The sequence below is a fragment of the Equus asinus genome, chromosome 19 (assembly GCF_041296235.1).
Source record: "Equus asinus isolate D_3611 breed Donkey chromosome 19, EquAss-T2T_v2, whole genome shotgun sequence".
In the NCBI taxonomy this organism is placed as follows: domain Eukaryota; kingdom Metazoa; phylum Chordata; class Mammalia; order Perissodactyla; family Equidae; genus Equus; species Equus asinus.
Genome location: NC_091808.1, coordinates 1,280,707 through 1,305,048, shown reverse-complemented (window position 1 = coordinate 1,305,048; position 24,342 = coordinate 1,280,707). Strand labels below are relative to the sequence as shown.

The window sequence follows — 24,342 nt, the reverse complement described above, 5'->3', positions numbered from 1 at the left end:
GTTGATAGAAGGGAGAGCACTAGAAATGGCAAATGTGTTGGTAAATATAAAGGACTTTTCTTGCCTTTTAATTTCTTTCAAAGATGATTGACTTTAAAACAAACCTAACAGCACATAACATGTAAGAATGAGATGAACACGCAAGAAGGCATAAAGCACAGGAGGTGACTAGAAGCATGCTGTTGAGACATCTTGGGTTCTGGTGAAGAGATAGAGTGTTATTGAAAGGAAGACTGCACAGTTAACGGTACCTGTGGCAAACTCCAGAGTGCTTGCTGGAAGAATAAAACAGCTTTCCCTAAACGCCAGTAGCTTCGATAAATTAGAATATAAAAAGTGTTCAATCCAAAAGAAAGCAGGAAAAGGAAAGAGAATAGATGAGACAAATAGAAAAAGGGTAGCAGAATGGCAGGCTTGACCCCAGCCGTCTCAGTGATTATATTCCCTGAACATGTGCAAGGCAACTTAGTAAAAGCAAAAGGCAGAGGTGATCAGACTGAATGACCTTTTGTATACAAGAAAAACACTTCCAGCGTAGAAACACGGATAGGTTAAAAGTAAAAGAAGGGGAAATTACTACACAAGCCCCAGTCCTGAGAAGGCTGAAGTGGCTGTGTTAAATCAGACAACGTAGACATTAGGTCTACTGGCCAGACATTCCAGAGATGAGGAAGTGTGCATCATGGTGATAAGCGATCCATTCAAAACGATGTGCGCACCGAATGCCAGAGCTCCGTGATACATGATGCAAAACCCAATAGGCGAAAGAGGAATCTGTAATAACAGGAGCTTTAAATGCTCCTCACTGTAATTTATGAAACAAGTAGAGAATCGGCAATGTTATAGAACATTTAAGTAATGCTACCAAACAAGACGACCCAGTTGACATTCAGAGCACTATGCTGAACAACTGCAGAATCAACATTCTTTTCAAGTGCACGTGGAACATTCACCAAAGATACCCTGCATAATGAAAGTATTTTGTTAGGTCAGCATTACCCTGTTACAAATAACAGAAGTAAAGACTAATTCCTCATGAGCATAGACACAGCACCTTAGTAAAGTTTTATCAAGTCCAGCAATATATAAAAATTTAATACAGTTAGTTCTGCTATAATGCAATATATGTGTGTCCCTAAAAAATCACCATGCTATGCAAAATCATGCGGTTAAAATCACGGGCTTATGGAGAGCAGGGGCATGACGCTCAGCCTTCCTCAGTGACATGTTAGGAAGAAAGAGAGGGACATGATACAAATGGTCTCAGTTGTACACATGTTAAATGGTTAAGAATCATATTACTACACCAGATAAGTCACTATGCCTTGAACGATGTCTGATGTTGGTGAAAGTGGGCTTCAGGTTGGTTGCATCTTGTGCGTTACCGTGAAGTTGTGGAAGGAGGGTTATCTGAAGATGGATGGAAAGTTTGAGACTAGAGGTGAGCGGGTGTGGCTTAGCATCCCCATAGCTGAGGTGCCTGGTAGCTGAGGTGTGTGCATTGGGAGTATTCTTTCATGGCTTGATTCTGCTGGGTAGTTTTCTCTGTTCACATAATTTCTCACCAGTGAAATCACACGTAAGCAAATTCGAAATTTGTATTATGCTGAAATTATTTCCTAATATATCACTTGTGTTGGAACAAATTCCTTCTTTCAAAGCAAGTGTTAGAGCAGAACTGACTATACATCCTAAACGAATGGAGTTTATAGCAAGAATGCATGGTTGAGCATTGGAAAATCAATCAGAGTAGTTCTAAAGGGGAAATTCATGCTGTCGTGTAAAAATGCATTTGTAAACATTCAAAACCCATTAAAGATTAAGATTGTTGATCTAATTATAAATGTATAAAAAGTCTAGAATAAAATGGGCAAGAAAGAAAAATTAAGAAAACAGTCCTGTTTACACTTGCATCAGAAAGAAGAAAATACCCAGGAATTAATTAACCAAGTCTTCCAAGTAGGTCAAAGACCTCTACTCTGAAAACTAAGAAGACACTGATAAAAGAAACTGAAAACAAGTAAATGGGAAGATAGACTGTGCTCATGGATTGGAAGAATTAATACTGTTAAAATGTCTGTACTACCCAGAGCAATCTACAGATTCAGTGCAATCCCTGTGAAAATGCCAGTGACTTTTCACACAACTACAACAGATCATCCTAAAATTTGTATGGAACCACGGAAGACCTCCCATACAACCATTCTGTTTCTCACTTTCGGTACACTATTCAGTAAATTACATGAGATAGTGAACACTTTATTATAACACAGACTATGTTAGATGGTTTTGCCCACCTGTAGGCTAGTTAAGTGTTCTGAGCACATGTAAGGTGGGCGGGGCTGACTAGGATGTTTGGTAGGTGAGGTGTATTAGGTGCATTTTTAACTTAATGCTGTTTTCAACTTGTGATGTGTTTATCAGGACATAACTCCATCGTTAAGTCGAGGAAGATCTGTATGCTGAGCAAAAGCAGCCAGACACAAAAGAGGGCTTGCTGCATGAGCCCATGTATATGAAGTTCTAGAATAATCCAATCCAGTGACAGAAAGCAGAGGATGTGTTCATGCTCTGGGGGCTGGAGAGGGTAGAGGTGACTGTAAGGTGTGCAGAGGGCCTCTGTGGTGAGGACGTACTCTGGATCTTGAGTGCAGTTTGTTTATCTGAGTGTATGCTTTTGTCAAAACTAATCTGACTACTGTTTAAATGAGTGCACTTAACTGTATTTTTAACTGAGGTGTATGTAAATGATACCTGGATAAATTTGATTCAAAAGAAAGGTAGTTAGGGGATTAAGGGTCAGATGGGTAGTGAAGAGCAGAGTGAGAAAGTTAACCGCAAGAACCCTCAACTTTTAAATTGTAGCTATTAGCAGCTCAGGAAAAATGGTGTATCAGGAAAAACCCCACGCACCTAACACTAAGTCAGAGGATTAAAGAGGAAAGGCGTGGTTTTTTAAGTTGTGGCAGACTTCTAAAGAAACAAAAAAATTCACAAAATGATAGATCATATGCAAATGAAAGATTACAAATGTTTGGGCAGCAATCTGCAAGGAATTTTTTTTTTTTTTTAAGATTTTATTTTTCCTTTTTCTCCCCAGAGCCCCCCAGTACATAGTTGCATATTTTTAGTTGTGGGTCCTTCTAGTTGTTGCATGTGGGACGCTGCCTCAGCATGGCCTGATGAGTGGTGCCATGTCCGGGCCCAGCATCCGAACTGGTGAAACCCTGGGCTGCCGAAGCGGAACACGTGAACTTAACTGCTCGGCCACAGGGCCGGCCCCTGCAAGGAATTTTAAAATCACAGATAAGTTGTTTAAAAAAGGAAGCTGGGGACGGGTCATCAGTGAGAGAACACAACGACCTGCTGCTGAAGAGTCTAGTCAAATGGCAAGTAGTTGGTGGTGGCTCCTTGCAAGTTACTAGCCTCCCACGATTATGTGAGGCGGTGGATCAACTCATAAGAAAAGCAAGATAAAAAATGTAAAGCTTATTGCCAAATATGTTACCTGGTAGAAAGTCAGTAGGGTGGTTAGTGTGACCAAATTTGCAAGAAGTTTACAGTAAACACTCAGAGCTTTAGAACTAAGCCAAGAAAATGAAAACTGGCCTTAAAGCAAAAATGTGCTAGGGTAATTGTATGTTCATGAGTGGTGAGAAGGCACACGTGTTAGGGGTGTTCCTCCCTAAGGGCATGTAGGCCTGGGATGGTGGCAGCTCTGAACTGCCTGGGGCCTGTGTGAGCACCCTTCTGTGAAATCACGCCTTCTCCTGTGACCCTCAGCTCCATCCTGCCATCGCACAGGACAGGAGCTGTTTAAATGGGCAAAAAGCTGACAACTTAGAATACTGCTCTTTAGGGGCTTCCACAAGGGCCTTTGTTTCATAGTGTTTGAGAAAACAGTTTCTGTCTTAAGTGTTGGTTAAAATTGAAAAGTAAATGTGAAGAAAAACTCCCCAGGTGAGAAAGCTGTTTTTTATTTTGTAGCGTTCCTGGCTTGGCCTAAGTTGTGTGGTTTAATTTTTCTAGCCTAGGTTTTCAAAACTAAAACTTCAGTTAGATTAAAATCCAGAGCTTCTGTGCCGGGTTGCCAGATGGGATTCCAGAATGGTGTAAAATGAAGCTCCACTTTTTCTTACCCCGCTCCTGTTCTTCAGATTGTGGCGCCACCGTGTGTCTCATAGTGTGTATTTCTTTCTAATTGGTGAAAACGAGCCATTTTGTAAACTCCGAGCGTACCTCCCATCCCAGTCAGTCTTTGCTAGCGCTGCTTTTCAAGGATAACTAAAGTAATTGATTGCTAACCCTGATATATTTTGTGTCGAATTTTTTTGATGGTGATGGATTTACACTGATCCACATGTCTTCTTGCTTGTCTTCTTTCCCCCATTTAAAGGCAGCCATTTGAGAAACTCCTAGCCAGGATAGGAAGGTCAGTGAGCGGAGCACAGCAAAGCTCAGTGCTCTCCGAGTTTCAGCCCAAGAGTAGCATCATGTTCTGATTTAATGAGTATATTACTTGTAGATTACTCAAAAGCTATTCCAAGTGAAATAATCACTTATACCCTTAAAATTAAGATTTATAACTTAGAATCAGCTATTTGGATCTTAACTGCTTTTTTAAAAAAAAAAAAAGAAGCTGTCTCCACTCAGACACACCTTTGTTCAACTGTCTTCTGTACCCCAGTTGCTGTTCATCCTTATCATCCACAGCTGTCACCACTCAGTCAGTGATAGAATGATTTTGTTTGTCGTTCTCCCACTGGACTGCAAAGCTCCACAGGAGCAAGGACTTGTCTGTCCGGTTCTCATGTGTCCCAGCACCTCGGCCTGTGCCAGGCACGGGGAGAAGACTTGGCACATATTGGTAAGATCCCCTTGAAGTGTATAAAATATGCAAAGGGGCATTGCAGACAGCTTAACAGGATAACTTGATGGGACCATGTGTGTTCAGTCACATTTTTATGCCCTTATATTTGGACGTGTTCAACACATAATTCTAGTTTTGTCCTTTCAGTGTTCCTTTTTTCATCTGTGAAAACTGCGATCTAGTTAAACTGCACTCCTAACTTTCTATGTCTAAACCTTTTGCGATCACTCCTTCATTCTTGATTTTCCCAAGGATAGTGATTTTTAAACGTGTACTCCTTCCACATGCTGTGCAGGGCTTAGCAGAGGGAGGTTCAAGCCAAGATGTCCAAGGGACAGTTGGGCACCAAGTTCAGAGGCACTTCTCCATGCACAATTAAGCCTTAGCCCATAACCTACAATGAAAGGATGGAGTCTGTTCATGCTTCCTTCGAATATACAATTTAATTTTTGGTGTTTCGCATCTTCTTTGAAATTAAATTTCAGATATTCAGAATACATCGTTATGGTAGTTGAAGAAGGATTAACTCATTAGGTGCTTGAATGAATACGTGTTGCCCGAATTGGTGATGTTACTCTCAACAAAGTGAGCAGGGAAGTTCCCTCACATTAAGGCAGTTGCCAGTGTTGGGACAGGAGGGTGATTGTAAAACAGGAGAAGGGAAGGGCTGACCAGCTCCTGCCTTGTTGACGGGGAGATGGCAGAGCGGTCATCTACAAGGGAGTCTTGGGTGTCTGTCTTGTTTCCTCTTCCCATAGCTTGGGAAGCCAGAGTGTTCTTGACATTATTGGATAGATGTGTTCAGTTTTCTGAAAATGTGATAAGTTTAACAGTTAACAAAACTCATAACTGAAAACCTACTTTGCATTCCATTTATCAAAAAAGAAAGACCCACCTCTAAAGTCTGTTCCACACATTTGTGAAGAGGTAACATCATGTTTCTGATCCTACAACATACAAATTCGGGAGTCCCACAGTCCTGGACTCCGATCGAGGTGCTCTGACCAGGGTGAGTTACTGACCTTTGAGCACTCATTTCCCCTCAATGAAATGGGGAGTCCTCCCAAATACCTAGTCCTACAGAGGATAGAGAATGATGTTGGTGAGGAACTTAGCCCAGTGCCAGACTTCCCATAAACACTGATGGGTTAACCATGTCATTCGGGTGATGTCACAACAGTGTTTTCATTTTCGTTTAAAGGTGAATCGGGTCTTGGAAAGTCGACTCTCATCAACAGCCTGTTCCTGACCGATCTCTACCCAGAAAGGATCATCCCCGGAGCCGCAGGTACAGGGTCCTGTGCTGTCGTCAGTGCAGCTCTGCAGGAAGGCTGCTAAAGAGCCTCATCGGCATCTCATGCCTTAGCCTTGTGCTTGCTTTCCTTTTGTTCAGCTTTAAACACCAGGAACACGTCATGTAGATAGGGAAAGGTGTGCTGCACCTCACGTCCTTGGGCTTTGTTTGTAGACTGACTGCGTATCCGTGGGTCCATCCTCTGTGAGTTTCTTTTCTTTGTCTGTCAAGTATAATAAATAGCTTTGCCTGTGTTGTACATCTAATGGGAGGATCAAGGGAAAATGCTTTCCCTCCTGGAAACAGCTATGGAAATAGAAGATGACTGTGAGGCCAGACGTTGTCAGGCTGCGTCTGCTGTCTGAGCCGTCCAGTGCAGGACACCGCATCCGTGAGTGCTTGTTACGAGAGTGGATTAAGCACACAAAGTCAGAGCCTAGGGCTTGGGCCACCGCCACAGGGACATAGAGCCCTTTCACAAATATTTTTAATTCAGTTTTTAAGGGAATTTGTGAAGTGTTTTCTTTGTCCCAGGAACAGAAATTGTAATTTTCAATATATGCATTTTTAACCTTCCTAAGCAGCCCTTTAATCTTAGCTTTGATGTTTTCCTTACTGATTCTGGGATCTTTTTTACACAATCCTCATGTTACCTTCTGAAAATCTTCCTCAAAGAGAGGTAGTAAACTTCTAATTATTTGTTTAATAATCAGAAAGTAACAACTAATTTCTCCTCTTTGCAAACTGGCTCAATTTTAAGGTACATTCTCTTACTAAGTTTGGGGTTTTTTTCTAGAGAAAATTGAAAGAACTGTCCAAATTGAGGCTTCGACTGTTGAGATTGAAGAGCGAGGGGTCAAGCTGCGCCTGACAGTGGTGGACACGCCCGGCTACGGTGACGCCATCAACTGTAGGGATTGGTACGCAGCCCGCAGGGAGGGGCGCAGAGCCCCAAAGTGCTGAGGGCTGTGCGCTTGGTTACATTTGTTCTGATGCATTTAAATTTATAGTGTTGATGATTATTGGGTTTGGGGTAGTTGTATATGATAAAACAATGAGACCATTTGAAGCACGTTAATTAGATTTTAAATAAGGAAATTCACAGAATGAGTATTTTTTCTCGAAGAGTATTCGGATGAGATCTGAGATCGCAAAGCCAGCTGTCCATCAAATGCTGGTATACATGAAGCACCTTGATCTTGAACCGTGGCCAGTGCACAAGATATCGTCTTCCTCCTTTCCACATGCAAGGAAATGGTCGCTCAAGACTTAGTGCTGTAAATGACTGCTCATTGGCCTCATTTGCACAAATAAGGAAAGCAGGAAGTAGAAGCTAAGAGCAATCTGTCCCTGTACTGTGCAGAGAAGACCACTTTCATTGTGCCAGCTCTCCTGATTCTAATCCTCATAAGCATAAAGCACCAACTTTCCAGCACAAGATGAGAAAGGGAAAGAGAAGGAAGGGGAAAGATCTTTCCTTCATCTTTCTGCTTCCTCAGGAATATCTCCCTTCTGTAGGTCATTCTTAGCATCATGTGGATGTGCTGTATTATTTCACGTCTTAATACACCTGTTCTTCTACCCGCCCTCCACTCCTCTGACCCTCTTCACAGCCACACGCCTGGAAAGAATTGGCATCCCTCTGTCTTTGCAAAGTCGTCTCAAGCTCTTTGTAACTTATTCCATTCAGGCTTTTGACCCCCAATGCTTAGGGAAAATTATGCTTGGCAAAGTTTCCAAAACCTAGTCTTGCCAAACCTAGGAGTCAGTTTTCCAGTCCCATCTCACATAGGAATTATCAGATTATTTTTGTTATGGAGGAAGGGACAGAAAAACTTGTTTTGTCTTTGAAGTTAGGGACTGCCTGCGTTTTGTGTCTCATAATTATTAATTAATATTTGTTTTTCTCTCAGTTTTAAGACGATTATCTCCTACATTGATGAACAGTTTGAACGGTACCTGCATGACGAAAGTGGTTTGAACCGACGGCACATCATTGACAACAGAGTGCACTGTTGCTTCTACTTTATTTCTCCCTTTGGACACGGGTAAGGACTTGCTCGCCTGGGACACCCAATGCGTCGATCAGAATTTCATCTTTACTATATGGGTTTACAGCTTTCCCCCAAACTGCATATTTTCGTATAAGAATTGAGATACTTTTGAGAGAAAATTTCGTGTGATTTCCCTATTCTGTCCCTAAATAGCTAACACTTCTCAAATTATTTTTAGCCTTAAGCCCTTAGATGTGGCATTTATGAAGGCGATACACAATAAGGTGAATATCGTCCCTGTCATTGCAAAAGCCGACACCCTTACTCTGAAGGAACGGGAGCGCTTGAAGAAAAGGGTGAGTGTGGGGTTGGCCAGGTGTTTTTTGCTCAGGATGGCTGAGAGCCAGGTACCTGGGAAAGGGGACAGAAGGAAGCGTGTCTACAGTGTGGAGGGCAGTGCGGGGAGTGTGGCAGTGGTTTTTAAGGAACACCTAATACTTACTTGTGATTTTTAAATATTTTGCCTTCACAAAGGTGTCAAATTATTGCTATGCTTTATAGTTCATCTTAGATGAAAATATCCTCAATGAGTAGAAGGTGGCTAAATGCAAAGAGACTGTGGTGTGTTAGGGAAATGATGTGAACATGGAAGTGTGGCCATCTCCAGAACTTCAGTTCTGTTATTTTATCTAAACATTTTACTTCCAATGATCCATTGAGGGATGTGTTCTGATTCCAGTGGTCTGGTATTATGACCGTTTTAAGGGCCTACATTTTGACCATTAAGAGGTTGCATTGCGGTTGTCCCTCAGCCCGCTGGTGTACCTCTCACCTTCCAGAAGCTCCTACACTGGTGTCCTCTTCTGTATTATTCTATGAAGCCTCTGGGTGACTCTCTGCTATGTGTGTTTTTTAATTATTTGCCTATTTCTATTTGTATGCTCATTAAGAAAGTCCAAACTTGGGGCCGGCCTGGTGGCACAGAGGTTAAGTTCACACGTTCCACTTTGGCAGCCCGGGGTTCACAAGTTTGGATTCTGGGGTGCAGACCTATGCACTGCTTATGAAGCCATGCTGTGGCAGGTGTCCCACATATAAAGTAGAGGAAGATGGGCACAGGTGTTAGCTCAGGGCCAGTCTTCCTCAGCAAAAAGAGGAGGATTGGCCACAGATGTTATTAGCTCAGGGCTAATCTTCCTCAAAAAAAAGAGAAAGTCCAAACTCATATGCTAAATTCTCCAGAGAAGAATTCCTTTAATTATCCACAGAAACAACCACTGTTAAGAGTTAGGTATCTGTGGGCTGGCCCCGTGGCCGAATGGTTAAGTTCATGTGCTCCGCTGCAGGTGGCCCAGTGTTTCGTTGGTTCGAATCCTGGGCACGGACATGGAACTGCTCATCAAGCCACGCTGAGGCAGCATCCCACATGCCACAACTAGAGGGACCCACAGTGGAGAATATACAACTATGTACTGGGGGGTTTTGGGGAGAAAAAGGGAAAAAAATTTTAAAAAAAGAAAAAAAGAGGTATCTGTTCTTCCAGAATATAGTCTATTTTTGTTTTTACAGAATGGGATCATTTGTACGTATTATTTTGCCCTTTGACTTTCTAAGACTTTCCAGCCCACAAAGAAAGCGCTCCCTCAGGGCCTTACTCAGTCAAAGCACCCCTCCTCAGAGCACCCTCCCTGCATCACAGTACCCCTGACTCGGTCAGTGCACCGCCCTGCCCACCCCGCCCCCATCAGAGCACTCTCAGCACACGCCAAGTATTTCTTCAGTGTGTTTCTTGGTCTTCCCACCCCTGCCCCTGGGTCCCTGACATCAGGGACCTTTGCTTTGCTCTTGTGTATTCCAAGAATTTAGAACAGTGGCTGGCACATAGTGGGCACTCTGTAATGTTTGTGTAATGGGCATAGTACACATCGTTGTCTCACGATTCCATGTCAGACAAATTCTTAGGAAATTGATGCTCATGTAAATTTTTGAAAGAAGTCTAAATTTCCCTGCATACAAATTTGTGACACTTTACATTCCTAAAGCCGTGTGTGAGCACACTCTTCTCTCCTCCCCAGAGCAGTCCTGAGTATGTTGCCAGTTGTGGTGAAGTGTTCCCGTCTGAGAAATGGGAACCAGTGTCTTGCTGCAAGTTGCATTTCCCAGTTGCTGATGCGAGTGTCTGTCCTGGTGCTTGACACCCATTGGTGTGTTTGAGGGGGTTTTAGAGCCCCACCCCTCCTTTCAGTGCTTTTATTGACTTACAGATACTCATGTTTTTAGACATTGAGTATCATGTTGCAGATGATTTCACTTAGTTTGACTTTTGTGTTTTCGCATTTTCCTTGATGCCTTCTGTCATAGCAGAGATTTAAAATTGTATGTGCTCATATTTGTCAGCCTTACTTTATTGTCTAAGTGCCTACCAATTTTTTAGGAACTATTCAGGCCCTTGGAAGAGCCCCTGAAAGCTTAGGCTTTTTTATGCTTGACTCTAAATATTTTGGCAATTCCTGAATAAAGGAATTTCACCTTTTATGGGATGTTACGTTAAATTTTGGAGAGGTTAGGTAAGGGGGGGTGTCAGGGTTAGAATGCTTTATACCCATCTCTAGTCCTGTATCCAGAACTCTTAAGGCTTGATTTCAAAGTCTGAAATGACTTGAAATGCTTTTGTACTCATCTCTTTTATCTTGGGCCTTTTTAGCCCCTTCTCTTTATTGGTTTCTTCTCGTGCCTACCAGTGTGCTCCTCCTCCTCCTGAATCTCAAAGAACCTCCGCAGACCTTCTGAAGCCTCTCCTTTGTTTTATTCTTACTCTCCCCAGTGGTGTGATCTGCCCTCTCCTCCGTCTCTCTCACGTTTCACGTTGTCCAGCTGCAACTCTCTTGTCTTGGGCTCGGCCAACATTTCAGTCATCAGTCTTGGGCCTCACCAGCAGGTTTTGCTCTGCTCTCCTAAGACTTGTCTTTTTGCCTGTTTTATGACCTTCCTGTCTTCCTGATCCCTGAGCCAGCATTGCTTAATATTATTTTGATCGTGTTGTCTCCTGCGGCTTCTGCTTTTCTCTTCTAAGAATCTTACTTCTTTTTCATGTGAACTACATGTGTAAACAGGAGTCATTTTTTTCCTACTAATGAGCTCTTCTCCCAACTTCCCTGTCTCTGATTGCAGTTACCCAGATTGAGAAATCTCTATTTATTTTTGATACATCACTTTCTTACTCCGTCTTCTAATTCTTAATAACCTACTTATGAAATATTTCTCAAATCTATTCTTGTCCCCAGTGTAAGCCCTGTCTTTGTGAGGCCAGCGTAGGAGAAGAGATGGGGTCAGCACACTGCTGGCCGCTTGTTGCCTAGTGAATAAAATGCCGATCCCCAGCCTGGCGTCAGGGAACTCTTCACTTAGTAACCTCTGTTGTTCTTCTGTCTTGTCCTACTAGATGTCCTATTCCAGCCATCCTGGATTTCTTGTTATCCCCCAAACACACCCCCTGTGTCCTCCCCTCCACACCTTGGACAAGATTCTCCCCCTCCCCCGTGCCTCTTCCTTCTCTACTTGTGAGCCTCTCCCTGTTCTCCAAGGCTCCTCGGGTGACACTCATGGCTCTTCTTGTGCCTGCAGCATCTGGCCGTGCCTTTCCCGTGGCGCTTGTCCTTCTTGAGGCTGGTTGTGGGTGATTTCCTTTTAGCTGCTGTGCTGCGCTTGTCGTTAGTCTGTTGTTTTGTACATTGAAGGTAGTGGGGCATTATTGTTATTACTCCGGACAGAGGATCCCTCAAAACACGAGCATAAATACCTTTTCAGCGATTTACAGAATCATTGGAAAACAATTGCAGTAATTGGCTTGATTCTTTATTGGCATTTGGATAATTCTGATATATTTCTAATATGAGGAGTTAGACTTGACTAAAATATGCAGTTTGCTAAAATTACTCCTGGTTTTGTCATTCTTTCAGATTCTGGATGAAATCGAAGAACATAACATCAAAATCTATCACTTACCTGATGCAGAATCAGATGAAGATGAAGATTTTAAAGAGCAGACTAGACTTCTCAAGGTAAGTCTTTCTCCAGGTGCATAACATAGGTTAACTCCTGTTTCCTATCATCAGTGCATTTGAAAGAGAAAGTGTTGGCAAAGGGCCAAATATTGGAAGGCTTCATCTCCAAGAGATTGGGTAGATTCAGTTACAGCAGTATTTTTGCTTTAAATATATTTCGGCATAGCTGTTACCTAAGGCTTAGAAATCTAATTGCAGGTTTAATTTGTTTTTGTCCAATTTGTCCCACGTGCAAAGTGTCTGCCACTTCCAAGTGTAAAACAGAGTAAAGGAAACCTCATTTAAAGTGCAGTCAGGAGGCCAGCAGGGGGAGCCCTTACACACTACTGCTCCACCTTGTTGCAGACCCCACGGAAGGATCCTCAGTCACCACCCCAGCAGAAGCAAGGAAGATTTCCTCCTTGCCCAGCAACTCACCCAATGAGAAACCATCACCACCCTGAACTCTCTCCTTCCACCAAGGGATTTTCATTCAAAACAACCTTTTCCAACTTCCTCCTCTTTCCCTGTAAAGTAACGCTCCTCTTTGCTTGCTGGGCTTACCTATGGCTTTTGCTATAGCATCCTTCTCCCAGATTGCTCTTCCTGAGTAAATCATTTTGCTGGTGAAATAACTGGTTGTTTTGTTTGTTTAGGTCAACACAAGTAAAATGTTGTGTACTGCTAGCTTTCCAAGTAACCTTGCAGTAAGCAGTGATGTGCTCACTCCGTGCTGATGTTCTCGTGTTCAGAGGGAAAGTTGGGGTTCCCTCTGTGGAGCCTGTGTACCCTCTTATCTCTTTCTAGGCCAGTATCCCGTTCTCTGTGGTTGGATCCAATCAGTTGATTGAAGCCAAAGGCAAGAAGGTCAGAGGCCGCCTCTATCCATGGGGCGTCGTGGAGGTGGAGAACCCAGAGCACAATGACTTTCTGAAGCTGAGGACAATGCTCATGTAAGACGCTCTTGCGTTCCCTTTGGCAGTGCCTACCGTGGAAAGCAGCACTTTGGATTTTGGAGGTGTAGATGTGGCCTCCAAGACAGCTGCCAGCTCTGTTGTGCTTCTGCATTGGGTCTGCCACGGCTTAGTGCAGAAGCCCCCACCTGGCAGCTATCTGTACCGAAATGGCTCTTCCACCTGTGGCCCAAAGCTTAATACACTCTCCTGCTTAAGATCTCTTTTTTCTTTTTCTTTTCTTTCTTTTTCTTTCTTTTTTTTTTTTTGAGGAAGACTGGCCCTGAGCTAACATCTGTGCCCATCTTCCTCTATTTTATATGTGGGACCCCTGCCACAGCGTGGCTTGATAAACGATGCATAGGTCTGCACCTGAGATCCAAACCTGCAAACCCCGGGCCATGAAAGTGGAGCGCACAAACTTAACCACTATGCCACTGGGCCAGCCCCTTTAAGATCTCTTTTGATTTAAAAGTAGACTAGCCCTGCGCTGTGGTATGGTCCCAGCAAGCGTGTGACGGCTTCTCCTCTGATGAGGAGATGGTCAGATTCACTGCAGCAGCACTGAGCGCCTTTTCCAGTCCCAGCTGGAGTGCGTTCCCACTGCCCATCAGCCTCAGCCTCTCACGCGGGATGGCCCCAGTTAGCCTTGAGATTCTTTACTGGAGTCCGAGCAACCAGAACAGACCTTACTACAAAAACAGACTTTTTTCCTCTAAAAATACATTTCACCTTTAGTAACACGTGCATTGTTGTTGCTGTTGAATAGAGGCTGAAAGAAAGACTATTGCTAAAATCTGGTAGTTCTTTAATCAGAAGAGTTCAAAGAATGGCTGATCTAGATAAATTTTGAATAACTGAAAATTGCTCTGTATGCCACATATGTCTCACTTGGTTTAGCAATTTTTAGTGACTTAAAATCAATAAAAGTAGCATTAAAATTACCATTCGAGCTATATCAGATATAATTCACTCACCATGTAAGGTATTAAAGTGCAGCCCCGCCCATCCGGGGATGATCCTATCACAGACCCGGGGAATGTGGAGGCTGAAGACAGGGAGCTTTAGTGTCAGTGTGTGTTTCTCAGAATAAAGGAGAACAAGCCACCCCTTTGCCATCACTAAGTCCGTTTCCCTGATCCTGCGTGAACTCACTCTTGAGTGCTTAAATATTTGAAAAAGCTGAGCCAAAAAACCATAGATATTTCATAAGATGATTAGAAAATTCAAAGTGCTGTTTCTGTTTTATCCAGAATATTAATACTTCATTTGGTGCTGGCCCTGTGGCCAAGTGGTTAAGTTCGTGCGTCCTGCTTCGGCGGCCCAGGATTTCTCTGGTTCGGATCCTGGGCACAGAAATGGCACCACTCATCAAGCCATGCTGAGGCAGCATCCCACATAGCACAACCTACAACTAGAAGGACCTACAGCTAGAATATACAACTATGTACTGGGGAACTTTGAGGAGAAGAAGAAAAAAAGAAGAAAAAGATTGGCAATAGGTGTTAGCTCAAGTGCCAATCGTTAAAAAAATAATAAAAACAAACTTCATTTTATGGTCTTCTCCATAGTTGAGGCTAGTTAACTCTTCTGTAAATTTTAAACTTAACAAGTCATGAATCTTTGAATTGCATGTTTTCTATATGTTCTTTTAGAAAAATATACTCTGTTTCAGACTTTGTCTACCAAAAAACTCTGAAGTCTCTTTTTGCATCTGCCTCTTTCCTGTGGTGATGGTCTCCTGCAGAGCTTGGCCGTGGCCGTGGCAGAGGCCCAAGTGGAAGGGACTCTTAACCTGGCCATTTGGGGGGGTGTGTGGGTTGTTTATTGTGGCAGCAAGGAGAGAGAGAGACCTCTATAGATGTTTCCCCAGCCTCAGTGCCTTACCCTGAAATTCCAGCAACTTTGTGTACAATTGATCAAGTAATAAGAGGGGTAACAATGTTACTGATGTTCCTTCCCTGTCCTTGATTGGTGGTGTTTCCTCATGCAGACAGCACTTGCGTGTTGCCCAGCTTTGGTGCATTCTTTTCTATTTCAGCACTCACATGCAGGATCTCCAGGAGGTGACCCAGGACCTACACTATGAAAACTTCCGCTCTGAGAGGCTCAAAAGAGGCGGCAGGTTGTTGCCCCAAGTCATGCTGTCCCTCTCTCTGTCCATACTGTGTCACCCTGAGTCACACTGTCCCCCTTCCTCTGTGTGTCCAGCTCAGCCTTCTCAACTTCTGAGCAAGACGAGGTGGTTTCCTACTCAGAAGCTATTATGGGATACTTGTTGCTAATTTAATCTAATGGTGCTTTTTTTTTTAACCTGCTGAAGGTAGCTGTAATCATGTGCACATAAAGAACAGCTTTAGATGGAGAGGCCTGAGGCTTGTATTGGGTACTTTCTCAAAAGCATCACTGTAAGTGGGGACAGACTCACCCGCCAGAAGAAACTGCAGCACCCTGTCGGGTGAGCAGCAGCTCCGCTGCTCAGCCGTGCATGTGGCCACCCCCACCTTTTCTTTTTTTACCTCCTAATAGGTTTTTATTTGAGATCTGTATTTTGTGACCTGATTTGTATCTAATAAAACCACGTCTCTCCTTGGAGTTTAATTAACAAATAAGTGATATACATCATTTATAAAAAGAATTTTCTGTATTGTAGTTCATTAAAATATTCACTTTTTTTTAACTGATGAATTTGTACATACATACGAGGTACACATTAAAGTCTACTTTATTGTGTTATTAACTTGGGGACCAGACATTAAGAAAAGTTTTAGAGGCAGCAAGAAAATCCCGTTCTGAGGAAGCCAACCAGGCTGTCTCCCCGAGACATGTCATTATGTGAGGAGCTGTGTCCCCGTGTGCTCAGACCGCCTTCCGCCCACCCTCCTCCGCTTGGATACTCAGATCCTGTTCCTTTTTTAAGTTTCATGGCTATAGTCTGTTCATAAAGAATAACTTAGCTTAAAAAAGAATATTCTTCTCTTAGTAGATATCATCTACTGGTTTTTGAGTAGGTAAAGATGAAAGTGTCATCCCCCTAGTTTAGAGTAAGAAAAATCTCTTGAATTTTCCATTTCATGCTGTTCCTTTTTCATCGTTCTTTTCTTATTCATGTCGTTAATCAGAAAAGTACATATATGTGTAATTTGAAACCAATATATTTCTCACAAGTGTAAAGTGAAATTATACTTTGGATATCTGTCATCAGAAATAACCAACCATATTTGCCACAATATTGTAATTTTAACTTCTTTTAACTGTTAGAAAAGTGGAAAATGAGGACATGAACAAAGACCAGATCTTGCTGGAAAAGGAAGCTGAGGTAAGTAAAAAAGTACTATTTTTAAGTCTAAAGCCGTTTAGTTTACATTCAAAAATGTTATTTGTGGCTAGCTTGTTATACTTTTGTTTCCTTATTTTTTTGAGAAGGAATATATTACCTGTAACTATTTTATTATATATACATATTTATATACATAATATGCATTTGCTTTACATGTATTATCCCATTTCATCTCCAATAGCCATTGAGTCCAAAAAACTTGACAGTAGTAAGAGTTTAGTAACATGACTGATTTTTCTAAAATGTTCAAAAATCAATAGTTTTCCTATACATAGATAACAACCAATTGAAAGATATAATGAAAGAAACTGCCATTCACAACCGTTAACAAAAATTTAAGAAGAAACCTTGTGTAGAACTTATACAGGGGGAGAAACTAGAAAACTACTGAAAACGATTTTCAAAAATTTAATAGATATGTAACTTTTTAGGTGGGATGCTCAATGCAGAGATCACAGTTGTCTAGAAATTAATCTCTAAATTTAATGCAATTCCAGCAGAGTTGTGTCTGCTGAGTTCTCTCTTTTAGAGGAGAGTTTGATAAAATAATTCTAACGTTTGTTTTAAAGACTAAGCATGGGAAACAGGAAGCTCTGTAAAAATGTACTGAGGAGAAGAGGCTTGCTTTACTGGTTATGAAAATGTCAGAGGACAGTGGTCATCCTGAGTGTTGGGTACAGGCATGAGAAGCTGATGAAATACATCTGGAAATAGGTCATAAGTATAGAAATGTGCTCTGTGGTAAAGGTGGCATTGAGATCTGTTAGAGTTGTGGAATCCAAACATACTGCATAAGTAGTAGCAGAACAGGCCAGCCTTTTGGAAACAAAACTCACATCTTTGGCCAAATTAATTCAATTCAGATCACATATTTAAATGTTAAAAACATAGCTACAAAGTTACTTGGAGAAAATTTAGGTAAATGTTTTATAATACTTGCCTGGAGGCCTTTCTAAACACACAGAAACCATAATGATAAAATTTGATAAGGATAAAGGAGGATGAGCATTGACCATTTGAAAGCTAGGGCCTCGTTGCCTTCCAGAAAAATTGGACCAGTCCCACTGCTCCTTACTGCACATGCCCTACTGGGTAGCCCAAGTCTCGTCCCCACCTTTTAGGTTAAAAAATATCTCTTGTATTGTCTTTCTTTACCTATTTCTTCTATTTATGAATAATTTGTTTCGTACTTGAATTGCACATTCTTGTCATTTGCTTGGTTTGCTATTGAGTTGGTCCTTTCACTGATTTGTGAGAGTTCTTTGAATATTAACTGTCATGTTTTGGGAAAGCATATAAGTTGAAATGTTAGGGATCACAGAACATCCATAAAGAATATTCAGGGACAACAGACCCTGAGAAACCAGTAACATGTCCACACGTCGTGTGTTCACAGCTTCGCCGCATGCAGGAGATGATCGCAAGGATGCAGGCACAGATGCAGATGCAGATGCAGGGTGGGGACGGCGACAGTGGTGTTCACGGGCACCACGTGTAAGGTAATAATAAAGCCTGGAAAACAGGCAGTTGTTACTATGTCTCAACCTGAATTAATGGCAGACACCTCCTCCTTAAGTATGATTCATGTTTTGCAGTTTGAAACTCTATCTTTAACTACATCGCTGGCCTGAGAGGATGGGAGGAGAAACGGTTGCTCCTAAAAAACAGAAGCTTCTCCTCCACTTCTCTTGTCTAGTAAAGATTTTTCATATTTTCTAAGCTTGCAAATAGGATTAACAATAGAAGAAAAATTATATATTAAAATAACTTTTATTAGTCCTATAATTAGAAATTTATTAGAGCTGAAAACATTGATTCAAAGAGAATTTTTAAAGTGTTACTAAAAGAGCTTATACAGACCAAAGATAAAGATGGCTTGAAGGGGTGAATTATGCCAGGTAGGTCAGCATTACCTGGATGGAGACTGCTGGCCTCCCACTCCTCACCACAGCTCTGCTCGCCCGATAGTAGTCAGTGAATCACACAGATGTCTGGCCTCCCTGCTTGAACAGAATCTGCAGACACCAGGGAGCTAGGACTAGGAAAAGGCAAATGTTCCCTCCCCTACATCCTGTGGACAGGTGGGCATTCAGAGCTGTCCAGGTGGCTCCTGTCATCACCTCCCAGAGAAAGGAAGGAGAGGTAAAGTCAATAAAGACCACTTGCATGGGGTTAGGGTGGAGACAAACCAGCTCTATGAAGAGAGATGTTTGGGGCTGGACAGAGAGAGTTTGAGCTGGCACAGATCTGGAGAGCAGAAGCTGGGGGTGTAGGAGGAGAGTCTCCTCTGCAAGTTGGGGATCTTATTGTAGAGGCACCGGAGTGTTGATGAAAACAGGGGAGTGATGTGATGACATGAGTGACTTGAGTCTTAGTTGACACATGCAGGATTGAGGAGACAGAAGGCAAGGAGCTGGGAGGTTCAGACACCTGTCACAAGTCCTCCACCTCAGATGGACAGGTCATGAAGGAAGGACCTGGAGAGGCACTGGTCAGCAGAACAAAGCCCCTGCCCTTGTGTGCTTTACTGGGAAAGGTTTTAGTTGTGAAACATACGCACAAAAAGACACAGATATGTATGTACAGTGTGACCAGTTACTAGGGAAGGTGGTTGCTTCACTTTCGTCGTCATGTTGAAACCTCGGAAGAGTCCCAAGAGCATGTGCTGAGTTCATACTTCACCAGTGAGGACATCGATGCTGTGCGATACTGTGCCTGTGGTCATATAACTGGTTGAATGACAGGCCCTCCTGACTCCAGGGCTCAATGGTGCATAGGCAGCTTTCACAGCTGGCCGGGAACTGGTGGCACAATGCAGAGAAACGGGGGCTCCTGAGGGCTGGGGCTCATTTGAGGCAGGAGAACTGACGGGTGTTTGCTCCTTTTCTCTGCTCTTGCTGCTGCTCTTTTTAAAGCTTTGGTTACGGAATTATGAAAATTCTCTGGGTACATAAAGTTAATTTGTAGTTCTGTATACTTTTCAGTTTTGCAGTACTCCCGATTTCCAAGCACCTCATAAATGACGTTTTCATTAGTTAACTCTCTGGTCACATTAGCGATACCTTCTGCTCAATTTGTGTCCTTTGTTACACAGAAAAATAATGCTATTAATGGTTAAAGCAGCAAGCACTGCATTACTCCCATTTAAATGTGTCGTTTTGTTTTTCCAGGAAATACTTGGCGAGATAAAACATTCAGATGAGCAACAGAGCTGCGTTTTCAGATTGTTGAAGGGGGGCCTGTCAACGTCTTACAGTACCTGTGCCTAAGAATTTAATTTTTTTTTAACTTTTGATGTGTTATTTGTATGAAGTACTTTTAACATTTGTATTTCATTGCTATGTTAGACTTTATATTTTGTGAGGTGAACTTTGCATTTTCATTTTTCTTCCACCTTTACTAACCACTAATGTTAGAATTGATTTCCAGGGATCAGTCAGCATGTATAGTTAATACTGTGGGGTTTTTTATTTGGCTGGCCTGAACAATCCTTGAGGAGCACTCTTGACTGATTTTTAGAACATTCAGATTTACCCAGAATGTTCCCGAGTGGTGGAGACAGGGGCCTCATGGCGCAGACCTGGTGCCGGGCCGTTTGCTTACCAAGCGGCACCGGGTGCAGATTCTTCACTTCCTCGCTTCTGTTTGAGCTCAACACCTAAAACCAGTTTTGCTGCTATAATTCAATATTGTTAATTCATCTGCACATTTATCTGTTTACCAAATGAAATAGAATAGGATTATCTAATGAGATACATGTTTATACTTAAATAGCTTTTTGAAAAACAGGCCTTTGGGGGAGTGAGTTTTAAGAAGTCCCTGGATTCTGCAGCTAGGTCACTTTTTAACCACCGTGCAGAGAGATGGCCACAAGCTGCTCTTTGTAGCGCCCTCCACGGATCCCAGCCCGCCTCTGCTTGGGAGATCAGCGCATCCACGAGCTCCAGTTTTCATATTGCAGCTGAGGTTCTTACCTACTCAATAAACTGTTTTTACTCAACTAAATTAAAAAGTAACTTTTTAAGGAAAATTAACAATCTATTCAGAAACCAAGCTTTTTGTATTTTTATACTGCACTTTGACGTATTTTCCTTTACTGCAGCTGTAGATCTGCTTCAGCAGTGGGAATCAGGGGCTTGGTGGGCGGGCCTCTGAACCGAGACATGTGATAGGCCTTGAGGCCTCAGTCCCGCAGCCCGAAATGCCGACAGGTTTCCCCAGTTTGGCTTTCCTTCAACTGTTTCTTTTTTGAATGGTTTTCTGAAGGGAGGCAGATAGCTGCGGCAGATAGCTGCGATTCTTTTTTTTTATGTGCAGACTGTCTCGTATATTTTCAGCCACTGTCATTTCCTTTATTATGTGTAATACAAGTTTCTCCATGTATCGTGTAAGCATGAAAGGCATTTCAAATCTGCACTGTGGGCTGGTTGACAGGTGCCACCAGTGGAAGCCGCACCTGGTCTGTTTTCTGTGCTCTCTGCCCTCGCCCTTCCCTCGTGTGTCTCCATGTCTTGCACTCCAAGGGGCACTGATGCTCCAGAGCTTGCTTTTTTCCAGCATTTCTGCTGACGTTGGGGAATTGGTCCCCAGAAAGTGACAGATGAAAGGAGACCTGGAGGGAGCAAGGTGCTGGTTCAGTATTTTCATTTTGCTGTAACAGGAGGAGTTGAGATGGAAAAAATGCTTATTAATCCAAGAATGAGGAGGGTTTTTTGTTTTGGCCAGACAAAAAAATAAAATGAGAGGGTAAAAAGACATTAGTTACAAAGGTGTACTACAGAAAAGAATCAGTGTTATTGCTAACTTTGCCCCTTTGCTGTGGCGTCATTGTGAATGGTCAAAAGCTGGACGTTTAGGCACATTGTGCAAAGTTTTTACCAAGAAAAAGTGTCCTGTTACTTTAGAGTACCTCCATGCAGGGCCAATTCTTTGGGTTGTTTTGGCATTTATTAACTATGCTAGTAAAAGCTGTTGGGGGGGGAGCATTTGCAAGTGGTCAGCGTAATCCCTGTGTGTTGTACGTTCGAGTGAGACTACTACTCAGGGCCAGCTGCCAACTAATGATGGTTATGTGGGGGTGGGTGGACCTACACTATTACATTCTTAAATCCCCTTTTGTTTGCTACCCAAATCTAAATACTTTTGCTAATAATTGCTCTTTTACTAAGAGATAATCTTTACCTATAGAAATTATTTTGAAAACTTACTTTACACAGCAATTTTGTATCCATGAAACTAACCTTTTATCAATAAAGCACTATTGTTTAGATATTGAGTAGTCCTCATTATTGCTTCTTTACAAGGGAAAGCAGTAAAGTCTTCTGGGAAAGGTTCAAAGCTCTGCAAACATCTGGATGTAAAATCAGGAAGAATTGTTTGCACCAGTAACATCAGCACCCAACGACTTTGCGTTGACGATCCCAGCCCCAAGGAAAGAGCCATAAAGACTGGAGAGGAGTTATTTACAGGTGATCTGATTACCTATTTAAAGTGAAAGAATGTCTGATAAAAACAAGAGTTGATTGATATCTACTCACTAACTAAAAAATGTATTGGGAAAAGGAAGATCTCATTCACTGTGGCAACAGTGACCAAAACCTGGAAATACAATGACTGACTGAAGTAGAGCTAAGAAGAGAAAGATAAAGAAAGTTCCTACAGCTTATTAGAAGACGGTTGTAAAACCTGGACTGTAAGCGTGATGTGTGTGGGTGGACGGCCCTCTTGCCGGCTCCACTGGCCACCCCAGGGACCTACCGGCTGGGCCCGTTTGCCTCCTTCCTGAGCCCCTGCCTAGACCCCTGAGGAGTGAAGCTCCCGCTGTCTCTAGTTCCTCCTCTCCCCGGGTCACCCGCCCTTCTGACTGGCTCTGCGCTGCGCGGTCCCCACTGGCGCCGCGCACCTCTTGGGGGTCGTCCTGGGGTGTGTGCACGTTCCCGGGGGCAGCGATGACAGTCCGCAGGGTTCTGATGGCGGGGCTAGTGGTGGTGTCGCTGGGGGCCGGTTAGGGGGAAACCTGGAGGGAGCGATGGGTGGGCCTCTTCGCAGGCCTCAGCTCCAGAGAGGGGTCCCTGCCGAGCCTCAGACCCTGAGGCGGCCCCGCGGGGAGCGGCACTTCTCAGAAGGCAGAAGTACAGGCGTTGTGCCCTGGAGGACAAGCCCACATCGATCCTGGATATATCCCCTCGGCAGCCAAGTGGAGGCGTCGGACAGCAGCTGGTGCCAGGATCCGGCTGGGAGGGCACGTTGGGCGGGATCTTGAAGGATGTCTAGTTCACTGATCCCCTCCAAGGATAAGCGGTGTGTGTTCCTGCGAGTCGCGGTCCTGGAAGGCCCGGGACGTGGTGTCACGTTTCCATTCCCGGGTGGAGGTAGCGAGGCTAGAGGGCGACCGCGAAGGCTGAGAGGGCCGTGGGCCTCCTCCCCAGCGCGCCCCGCCTCCGCCGCTGCACATCCTCGAGTGGCCCTCAGTGCCCTTAGGCCACTGTTCCGGTAGCCCTAGGAGGAGTGCAACGGGTGGGCGTAAGAAGGCTGGCGGCCATGGGCTGGGGCGGGGTGAGCCCCGCGGGGAACCCCGTCGGGCCCTGGGAGCTGAGTCCCCGCCCCTCCTCCTCCGTTCACCAATCAGAACTCGGTGCCGCGCTTTCAGGCCTCGGGCTGCGGAGGCCCCGCCCCAGCGGTCAGCGGGCCAATCGGCGGCGCGTCCGCGGGGCGGGGGCGGGGCCCCAGGAGGGGGCGGGGGACGGGGCGGGGGCGGCCCGCGGGCAGTCGGGAGCGGGCGGAGCGGCGTGGGACTCGGAGGCCGCTGCGGGCGACGGCGCGGGCCCGGAGGGCCGGTGAGGACGCGGGGCCTGGGTGGGCGGGCGAGGGCGCGGCGCTGGGCTCCTCGGGCCGAAGCCAAGGCCCCGGGCAGGGCGGGCGCTGAGGCCCTCAGGACGGCGGTCCAGCAGAGGAGCCAACGCCCGGGCTCAGAAGGCCTTCTAGGGCGGCGGGCCCCGTGCGAGGAGGGCCTGTGTGTGGGGAGGCTGCCCGCCGGAGGCCGCGGGGCGGGCGAGGAGGGTCCCGCTGGAGGCCCGGGGCGGGAGGGGAGGGTCCCGCTTGAGGCCCGGGGTGTGCCGGGGAGGGTCCCGCTGGAGGCCGGGGTGAGCCGGGGAGGGTCCCGCTGGAGGCCCGGGGTGAGCCGGGGAGGGTCCCACTGGAGGCCCGGGGTGAGCCGGGGAGGGTCCCGCTGGAGGCCCGGGGTGTGCCGGGGAGGGTCGCGCTTGGAGGCCTGGGAGGGTCCCAGGTGCAGGGGCGGGCTGCAAGGGTCCAGCTCGGAGGCCCGGGGTGGGCCGGGGAGGGTACCGCTGGAAGCCCGGTGTGGTCCCGGGAGGGTCCCTCGTTGAGGCCTGGGAGGGTCCCAGGTGGAGGGGCGGGCTGCGAGGGTCCAGCTCGGAGGCCCGGGATGAGCCGGGGAGGGCCCAGGGTGAAGGCCGACAGGTGGACCTGGGAAGGTCGGGGCGTGGAGGCCGGTGGGATGCCCTGTGGGGTGTCCGGCGTGGCGACCCGCGCAGAGCCACGGGTGGAAGCTCGCATTGGCGTGTAATCACGCCCTTCTTGGCCTTTCCTTAAATTGTATCTTAAAGGTGCGAACCTGGTGTTCGGTGTTCATGTTTTTACTACACTAAGATCTTGAAATGCTCCTAAGGCCGTGGGGAGCGTCCTAAAGGAAAACCATGAGAACTGGGACGAGAATATGGCCCAGTGCATCACACAAGCACCTTTTCCATTTTTGCTGGCGACAGCAGCCTCTCATGGCCTTTCGTATGCTAGTCAGCAATGGCTGTGAAAACAAGGCTTGTTGAAGAG

General features: G+C 44.8%; 2 protein-coding genes across 14 annotated transcripts in view; both read left to right on the top strand.

The window, feature by feature from the left end:
• The window catches only part of SEPTIN2 (septin 2), a 35,169-nt gene extending 13,406 nt beyond the window's left edge, over positions 1–21,763 (top strand). For all 8 annotated transcript variants that reach the window (XM_014842899.3, XM_014842898.3, XM_070489204.1 and 5 more), the window contains 10 exons: positions 6,072–6,158; positions 6,961–7,084; positions 8,078–8,212; positions 8,397–8,514; positions 12,118–12,219; positions 13,009–13,154; positions 15,196–15,279; positions 16,416–16,473; positions 17,891–17,993; positions 19,665–21,763. In XM_014842899.3, the coding sequence (XP_014698385.1) occupies positions 6,072–6,158; positions 6,961–7,084; positions 8,078–8,212; positions 8,397–8,514; positions 12,118–12,219; positions 13,009–13,154; positions 15,196–15,279; positions 16,416–16,473; positions 17,891–17,992 (956 nt within the window). In that variant the 3' untranslated portion in view covers position 17,993; positions 19,665–21,763. The remainder of the gene's footprint in view (positions 1–6,071; positions 6,159–6,960; positions 7,085–8,077; positions 8,213–8,396; positions 8,515–12,117; positions 12,220–13,008; positions 13,155–15,195; positions 15,280–16,415; positions 16,474–17,890; positions 17,994–19,664) is intronic.
• Positions 21,764–23,240: 1,477 nt separating this feature from the next.
• FARP2 (FERM, ARH/RhoGEF and pleckstrin domain protein 2) overlaps positions 23,241–24,342 on the top strand; it is a 109,310-nt gene continuing 108,208 nt past the window's right edge. For 5 of the 6 annotated variants that reach the window (XM_044751501.2, XM_044751500.2, XM_044751498.2 and 2 more), the window contains exon 1: positions 23,241–23,330. The gene's annotated coding sequence lies outside the window, so the exon portion shown is untranslated. The remainder of the gene's footprint in view (positions 23,331–24,342) is intronic. The other variant, XM_070489170.1, reaches the window with a different exon arrangement.